At 49.3% G+C, this 9,060-nt stretch overlaps 1 protein-coding gene across 1 annotated transcript; it reads right to left on the reverse strand.

Annotated features, from left to right (window-relative positions):
- Positions 1-322: 322 nt before the first annotated feature.
- Positions 323-5,199, reverse strand: LOC149327195 (TNF receptor-associated factor 6-like). The gene is made up of 2 exons (XM_089563352.1): positions 4,829-5,199; positions 323-1,544 (listed from the first exon to the last, which is right to left on the reverse strand). The coding sequence occupies exons 1-2, from the start codon at positions 5,117-5,119 to the stop codon at positions 432-434; spliced, it is 1,404 nt and encodes a 467-aa protein (XP_089419478.1). The 5' UTR covers positions 5,120-5,199; the 3' UTR covers positions 323-431.
- Positions 5,200-9,060: the final 3,861 nt, after the last annotated feature.

Raw genomic sequence — 9,060 nt, forward strand, 5'->3', positions numbered from 1 at the left:
GACTATGGCAACGCCTGGGGGGTGTTGGCTGTGTGCAGTCTACTTGCGAGCTCTACATGGACTGAGGCGAGAGCTGAAGCTCAGAATTCAGTGTATTCGCCATCTTTATTTGGTTGGGCTGAAGGCCATCGGTCTGGCAAGAAACTTGCAGAGACCTGAACGACAAGAAAGCCTAGAACATTTCTGGCAAAACAAAATTTATTAACAAGTATTGTGATCCCTGTCGGATTACAATACTTATTTTAATAAACATACAGGTGGAAAGATTTGTGTTGAAGATCAAGGTGCAAATGACTGACCCGAAATGTTAAGTGAACGCAAGTTACGATCAGAAACCTTTAAAAATACCGCTCCTATCACCCACAAAACAACCACATGGTGCTGCTACGAACAGGCCATCCATATAAAACCTGCTTTCTTGTAAGCGAGATTTATGGAAGCAACTCATATTTTACGCGAAACTGGTCGTCTTCCATGTAACCGTCTTCTATAAGACTTTTTAGGCTACGTGATGGAACAAGGAAAACACGTGGTTTATTTGACGCTGTTGGTCTTTTGTAGTATTCAAGGGAACGAGTAGGTTTGACCTCAGATACAAGATCAGCCCCTTTTTTGGGATGCATGAAGCTCAGTCTTATCTTGTGCTCGAACGGCCACTCTACAATGTCGTCCATATCACCCTTGTGCAGGATGATCCGTACATGTAGTGTCACGGATTCACCGTCTCTTATGAACACGACCCCGGGTGACAAGCAGTAGCCCCGCAGGTATACCTTCTCGCTCTCGTAGGTAGTAGAGCCTTTCGTCACCGCAGTCTCAAGGAGTGATTTAACATTTTTCACAAAAAACACGCACAGCGCCACGCCTAGTTTAGCATTTTGCAAAAGCTCCTTCATGTAGTCCAGTGCCTTCTCCCCCTTTTCATTCTCTGCAGCTTTGAATTCTTCGATGGCATTAGCAGTTTGTGACAAGCTGTCTTGGGTTAAGCGAGTCATCGTAGCCAAGCTGTCTTTGTGTGCTTTTTCTAATCTGCTGAACCTTTCTGAAATATCAAGTGCATCAATTCTTCCACAGAGAAGTTCGAGTTTCTGTTTAGACTCGCTGGTTTCTCGCATGATATCTCTCAAATTGTCATTATGCTCTTTTGCTCCAGCTACCAGTTCCTTTGTCAGGGCCTCCTTCAAACTGTTTACTCCGTGAGATACTTCCATCAGCCGATCGGAGAGTGTTCTCATATCTCCTGTCATTAGCCCCAGAATTTCCTTCACCTCTCCTGCTTGTTCTTCAAACGTTCGCGTGAAAGAAGGCAGAACAGCGTTCTCATTGCCGTCTGTCGACATATTTCCATCACTATCGGGTCTAGGTGACTTCACCGGATTGCAGAAGTCCGATCTAAGGTGTGTGATCGCTTCGCAGCGAAGTACGATGTCGGAGCACTTGGGACAGCAGACGGAGTGGTGCCGACATTCTCGATGGAAATGCTCAACAATTGCCGAAACAGCCATCACGCACTGACAGCCATTGCTTTCATTCCAGCATTTCACCTGCAAATATAAAATACACAGCATGTAAAGAGCGATTGAAATATGAAGAAAACGACATCGTCGCGGTCTTTCCTTTGCACAATTCTTTGCTTTACGAACTGAAACTGGCCGTTCGTGTAAATGTCAACGACTACAGCGAAATTTTCTTTTATCCTTTGATGGCTGTGATAAGCGGAAACGGTAACACAGAAGTTTTTTTTTTGAAACCGGGACATTTTATTTGCAGTTGGCTTCTTCGGTCAACTTGTGTGGATTTTTTTCTGCCAGGTTCTGAGCAAGCTGAAACAAAGATAGCAAATAACATTCGTAGAACTGGCAACTATTGTTTTGCTCAACCGGTACTCAAACGTCAGATTGATACCTGTTTGCCGTTTTACCACCAACAAATTACGCGTACATAGGTTTGCAATTAGGCTCGACGAAAAATTAAGAGCCGTTGCAGACGCTCTGCACAGTGTCGCCAACGGCCCATGGGCTGTGGCGAAGCTCTTGCAGGAGACACTGAAAATCGAGATAGTTGGTGGAAGATGGCTTGCAATTCAGTAAACAAAACGACGCGTTGATAACGATAGCGAGCTCCCCTTAAGCCATTTAAGCATGCTTTCACGCACAGGACACTAACAGCACTGTGCTTTCCCTCGGTAAGATGGGGGCAAAGGCATGGAAAAGTATTACTTCATATCGTGCACTTTACCCACTCACGATGGCAGTGCAGACCTAGCAGATACGCCTCTTACAAAGTCACACAAACGTTTTCCCAATTTTTGCAATTGTCTAATGGTAAAGTTCAAGCCCCTTAGCATTGCGGGCAAACGAATGTGAATGCTGCGCTTTTGACTATCTGGATAAAGGAGCACAGGACCGAAGAAAAGGTGATCGCCTAATGCACAAGGTCGCTTTCTTTCTTGGAAAGTCGGTGACAAACTATTACTTGAATGCTGCGAAGCGAACTGGAATTCTTTGCGTGTGAATAATTACTCATTTTTTCCTCACACAATAACAAAATGGAATGAACTCCCGCCTGAGGTTGTAAACAGCATCGATGCCATTAACAAAATTACTTATTGATAATTGCTGTTGTTTTTCGTGCTCTTTACTATAATCTGTTACTCATATGATAGTTTTGTGCTATGTAATCTGCCGCGTTTTTTTATGTACTTTTGCCCCTCCTGTTTGGACCCATCTTAGGGTCTGCAGTATTCTATAAATAAAATAAATAAATACGCAGGAACAAAAGAACCCTCAATGCACTGTGGAGCTATCCATGTGATTTCTTAGGAGATACCAACAGATTCGTCCAATCCATACTCCTGCCCAAAGGACGAAGCGATATTACGCCGCTATTAAGAGTGGCGAGGCGCGTAGGTACTGTCGCGATCACAATATTGCGGGACGTCGGAAAGCGTGGCAGCACTGCGTTCCGCGCCATCTAACGGTGCAGCCTCGCTCCTTCTCCCCATTTCAGGCATTTCTGTACTGTCACTCCTAGCACGCGCGCAGCACGTAGATCGCCGCTGGCGCCAGGTGCCGCTTCGGAATCTAGCGAACCACGACGGCCGCGCCTGATACCGCCTAGGCCGATCGCTGCCAGAGCGCCGACGACGACGAAGCGTCGATGAAAGACGAAGTGCCGCCGCGCTGCACGAGATCGCTTGGGTTGGACTGGCCGTCTTCTGCACTGCCCGCCGTTCTCCTCGCCGTTTTGTGTCGCCTGCCGTGAACACCACCCCCTGTACCATTTGCGCAGAAACCCCCTTTCACTTGGTGGCATTTCGCAGATGCAGAAACGCATGAGAGGGACCCGCTTATATACCTTCCACTAACAATCCCCGGCCAATCACAAGGCATCAGGCTTAGAACAACTGCTGAGGTCACTCTGTCGAATGTTGGAAAGAAATATCGGCGCAAAAGCTCATGGGTAGCGCTGCTGATAATGTCTTAGTGGCAGCTCCGTGCCGTTCGATGCCAGGACGCATTCTAGTACTAATTGCAGTGGATGGGAATTTCACTGGGCATTTGCAAAGTTGGACTGGGCTAGCAGAACACGCCCCCCCCCCCTACTTGTGCATTTTTTTTTATTTCGCCGAAAGCAAGGAAACATGCACATATTGCATGGCGCTCCAATTGCGCCATTCACCCTATTCTGCCTCCGTCTCTGACACGCCTCTTCTCCGTACGGACTCGGCCTCAATGTGTATGGCCCACTCCGGTTGACGCCATATTAAGTGCAATCAATGAATGCCGTCGACGTAAAGTTAACTGCGCATTAGTGTCGCTTAGTGCTGGACTCGCGTACACATCTGAGAGAATTGTTTCCGAGTGTCAATTCACTTTCAAGGATGGTATTTTCACTTCCTGGTCACAAAAATTAATCACACATTTCCTTGCTTTTTTGTTTACTGTAGCTGTATTTTTCGCGTAGGCCTTGGCATTCCACCGTTCTTCACGTCCAGCATCAGTTGTTTATTCTAGCATTCAGGGTTTTGTTCCCACTTAAGCGTGTGCGTGCTGGAAACAGAACTACGCCTGTGAAGACCATGCACACGAATAAAAAAAATTCGAAGGCCATCTCCCGTTATGACTCGGCAAATTCGCGCACTAAAACAAACTACTCGTCATAGCAAGTCCCCTCCCCTTTCCCCAGCGTCGATCCTCCGCGAAAGCGGCCACTATCTGCTTCACCCATCGCAGCGCCAGCGGCACCTGGCGCTCGTTCCGATCTTCATGTGCCGCGCGTAAGGTAGTAGTGAGGCTTCAGACATGCCCGAGAAGAAAGAACGAGCGGGAGTGCGCCGTTAGGTGGCGCAGAACGCAGTTCTGCCACGCTTTCCGACGTCCCGCAATATTGTGATCGCGACAGTACTCTCAGTAAAGTTACTCTGACGGCATCGATTCGCAAACACAACTACGTTGTCCTTCCACTAGGTCCGCTTTTGAAGACATTACTAACGAACTGAGACATCTCAAGGCATTCTGTTTACTCGGGGTCATGCGCTGAGCACGTTGACGGCGGAGTTCCTCGCCGGGTGCAGGCGAGGAACTCCGCCGAGGAACTATCGTCATTCAAAAAGCTGAACACTACGAGGCATGAAACTTTGTGACACATTCCAGCGGCTAAAAAGACAGGGACAAAGGATGACGAGAAAGGACGAACACCGGCGTTCGTCCTGTCTCGTCTTCCTTTGTCCCTGTCTTTTTAGCCGCTGGAACGTCTCACAATAGTACTAGCAACCAACTAGCCCAACTTTTTACGCTTAATAAAACTTTCTTTAGTCCTCGCTTACCTCCGTCCTGAGCAGCTCATCAGCAGGGAATTTTTTCCATTCAATGTCCTCCTCCGGGCACTCGTAGCCGTCCAGTGGACAGACGTGTGAGCAGCCTTCCTGGGTGCACTGCTCGTAGCAAGGCTCGCACAGGACGTGCACGCAGGGAAGCCACGCGGTCTTCTTGGGCACCAGTCCGCAACCACTGCATACCCTGTGCTTCGGAAGGGGCCTGGTGAAAAGCAAAGGCTTCCAGTCCAGTTGAGCGGAGAACCCGACCAGCGTGTACTGCGTGCTGTCAAGCGGCATCATTCAACACACGCTCACTGCTCACAGAACTGTGGAACTAGAGTGCAGCACACGCCCTATACAAAAGCGCGCTATCTTGAATCGCGGAGTTATCTTCTCCGATAGCGATAGGTCGTCGCCAGGCAAGTGTGCGAAGAAAACAATCAGTTCTGCTACGACTGCTGTCTTACTGCCTCATTTTTTTTAGCATGAAGCGACACACGAAGTGAAAGCTTATTTTATAAATGGTTTGCAAGCTGAAATTACAAAGCCTACAGTTGAGCGGAGCGTCAACCAGCCTTGCACTCCAGGCACCTGGCGGCCGCTTTTGGAACTGGAAAAGTCATGATTTTGCACTCTTCTCTCCCTCGTTCTCTGTTCCACACGACAACCATCACCCCCACGGCAAACCTCCCTCCCTTTCTCTCTATTCTAAGCTTTCCATTTGTTGCGATCAAGTGCGGACTAGGTTACCTCGTATCTTCGCGGGCGATAACAAAATTGGTGGGGAAGTTCTGGTAAAGCCAGTGCTTGGCACTTGTTGATTTTAGTGACTTTGCAGCTTTGCGGGCGATAACAAAATTGGTGGGGAAGTTCTGGTAAAGCCAGTGCTTGGCACTTGTTGATTTTAGCGACTTTGAAGTTAGAAAAAATATATCAACACAGCATATCAACGTTGCGTCAAATTTGAAATCTAACGTTCGACGAAAACTCGTCTGGTCGGGAAGAAGATTCATGAATTCAATAGAAGGAACGCCGACCAAAAGGTTGTTGTTTAATATGAAGAAGACGTTTCGGCTTCCATACGGAAGCCTTGATCACTGGGCGGAAAGCCCAAAGCACATCGCTTAAGTGCGCTGCAGTAATCGCCCCAAGCATCTTGCGTACGTAGGCGGGAGATTGCCTGCGTTGTGGTTAAGGGTTTTTTCTGTTGTTTGAATTATTAGGGATTCCAGATATCGACGTGACAGCCAATTCTTGTCTCTTGCAATGACTGAAGCTTCTTCCCAGGCTATTTTGTGCGTTGCGGCTTCCACGTGTTCCGCAAGTGCATTAGAAGCAATCCTCTTGTTCCTGACGTCGTTCTTGTGGTCCCTCAATCGTCGTTCGAAATTCCCGCTCTCGCCAGTATAGCAGTAGTCGCAATCTGCGCAGGGAATCTTGTAGATCACGCCAGGAAACTTCTCTTTCTTTATCTTGTCTTTGACAGACACCAGCTCGTGCCTCAGCTTGCACGCCGGAACGTGAGCGACGTGTACGCCGTAGGTGTGTAAAACGCGAGTGAATTGAATGAATAGCATGGAAGACTCCATTCAATTACCGGTTGAGGAGGAGGCTGCTTGCCGTCTTCCTTTTCTGGACGTTTGGGTTGAACGCCGCAACCACCGCCTTTCTTTCAAAGTTTATAGAAAGGACACCCACACAGGCCGGTAGCTTCATTATAATTCCGTGCACCCGGTTTGCCTCAAACGCTCCGTCGTGGCTTCCCTCGTCCGACGTGCCAAAAACATCTGCCCAAGACCAGAAGATCGGGCTGCTGACCTACACCAAGTGCGCCGAGAACTGAGTGAATGCGGCTACCCGAAGCACTTCGTAGATTCCGTTCTTCAACGGCCATCACGCCCGTCAAAACCAGTTGGTCCCCCGTGCCGAGCTCGAGCCGCTACCCCATACGTACCGGGCGTGAGCGAGTCTCTGGCTCGCGTTTTACGCACTTAGGGCGTATACGTCGCTCACGTTCCGGCGTGCAAGCTGAGGCACGAGCTGGTGTCTGTCAAAGACAAGATAAAGAAAGAGAAGTTTCCTGGCGTCATCTACAAGATTCCCTGCGCAGATTGCGACTACCGCTATATTGGCGAGAGCGGGAATTTCGAACGACGATTGAGGGACCACAAGAACGACGTCAGGAACAAGAGGATTGCTTCTAATGCACTTGCGGAACACGTGGAAGCCGCGACGCACAAAATAGCCTGGGAAGAAGCTTCAGTCATCGCAAGAGACAAGAATTGGCTGTCACGTCGATATCTTGAGTCCCTAATAACTCAAACAACCGAAAAAACCCTTAACCACAACGCAGGCAATCTCCCGCCTACGTACGCAAGATGCTTGGGGCGATTACTGCAGCGCACTTAAGCGATGTGCTTTGGGCTTGCCGCCCAGTGATCAAGGCTTCCGTATGGAAGCCGAAACGTCTTCGTCTTCATATTGTGACGGACTAAAAGACGACGAACGGGCAGTGGCGCGGGTAGGAGCGCGTGAGTATTATTTACGTCGTGCGCTCCTTGTTGTTGTTGTTGTCCTCTAGAAAGTGGGTATGCGCCATTTTCTAGAGGACAACAACAACAACAACAAGGAGCGCTCGTGCTAGGCCCGCAGCCATTAAATCATATCATCGCCATCCATCATGTAGTCCTGTCTTCATCGGCTTGCCGTCACGTAACATTTGGTGTAAGGTGCTGGGTACCTTCTTCATCCCGGTCCCAGAGCTTAGGAGCCTGCTGTACACCGAGGTCTTCTGTGGAGAGCTCACGGCTTCGCACCTCCCGGCGCTTCCCCAGCCTGCCAGGTATGCCTCGACGCCGCCGCTCTTCACCGCTCCGCCCCAAGCCCCGACAAGAAGACACGACGACACAACGACCGCCGCAACTGCCCTGTGACCCCACTCGCCGCCCACATGAGACTCAACCACCTACGACCCCACTGAACCGAGACCGCCGCCACTGACCAGAGAACCCATTGACCACTGACACACGAGAAACAAGTACCCCAGCCCCTGCCGTTGGGTGTGTCCACGGGCCTCGACGTTGACTTCCAGAAACCGGTGGCCCCTCAGTCTTCGTGGACCTGGCTTCACCCGCTCATCATCTCTTTCATCGTGACGGCAAGCCCTTCATCTTCTCTTCTCTGTTCATATGTTCTGCCACGCCCATCGTCACGTCCTGCTCGTCATCGTCTGTGGCATTCTTCTAGTTCGCGCGATCGGGACGATCGCTCGTGGCCCCGAGTCATGTGACGGACTAGAAGACGACGAAGCGGGCAGTGGCGCGGGTAGGAGCGCTCGTGCTAGGCCCGCAGCCATTAAATCATATCATCGCCATCCATCATGTAGTCCTGTATTCATCGGCTTGCCGTCACGTAACAATATTAAACAACAACCTTTTCGTCGGCGTTCCTTCTACTGAATTCACAGCGTCCAATTTCAGATAATACCGAAGAATACGTCGTGCGCACTACGATCACTGCCTGTTCGCAGAACCATAAAAAAAAAAGAAACTGATAGCCCAGCAGGGAGTGACGGCTGCTGAAGGAACAGCACAAACAGTGAGGGAAGCGGGCCTGATACCTCCCTCGCCTCGACAGAGAATTCTGGGCCATGGCGCTCTTCATGTTCCCGGTCGACGCTCGCGCGATAACCTCCAAATCGCGCTCGACTGTACAAGGTGTTTCACGTAACATGAACCAAGGATTAAAAAAAAACTGGCACACTGGAGCTGGGTGATACCAACGACATATTGTTTCCCGCCGCGTGGCACTCAGAGTATTCTTTAAGTATAGGGTAATTAGTTAATTAGCGAAGATTAATTACTCAAATTTTCTAATATTCACACTGGGGCCAGGTGCGTTTCATTATGCTGTAGAGGGGATTACGAAACCGTCGATCCTGTTTTTTGTAGCAACGTACCACTTACGCGGTCCTTTTTTTCGCCATTTTAGGAGAGCCCTCTAAATATGAAAGAGAGAGACCAGGTGATAGCACTCATGCGCTACCATATTCGAGCGCTACCAACCGTGTTTTGAACGAAATAAATGTGCGCGCTGACCGTGCCCAAGTAAGCGGCCGCCGCTCAGTTTGACGGGCTGCAAAGTGATGAAGTGAAATAAAAAACGGAGGCTTCGTTGAAATATGCGACTTTAACAGCTTTTAATCCCTTTTTTGCTTTGTCTATGAGATGACACAGTAGTAG

This window comes from Amblyomma mixtum, chromosome 10 (assembly GCF_055824585.1).
Source record: "Amblyomma mixtum isolate Tamu chromosome 10, ASM5582458v1, whole genome shotgun sequence".
Taxonomy (NCBI): Eukaryota; Metazoa; Arthropoda; class Arachnida; order Ixodida; family Ixodidae; genus Amblyomma; species Amblyomma mixtum.

Coding starts and splice junctions, on each gene's coding strand:
- LOC149327195 (XM_089563352.1), bottom strand. CDS start 5,119: ATGATGCCGCTTGACAGCACGCAGTACACGCTGGTCGGGTTCTCCGCT. Junction 1,545..4,828: donor ATGAGCTGCTCAGGACGGAG/GTAAGCGAGGAC, acceptor TTATATTTGCAG/GTGAAATGCTGGAATGAAAG.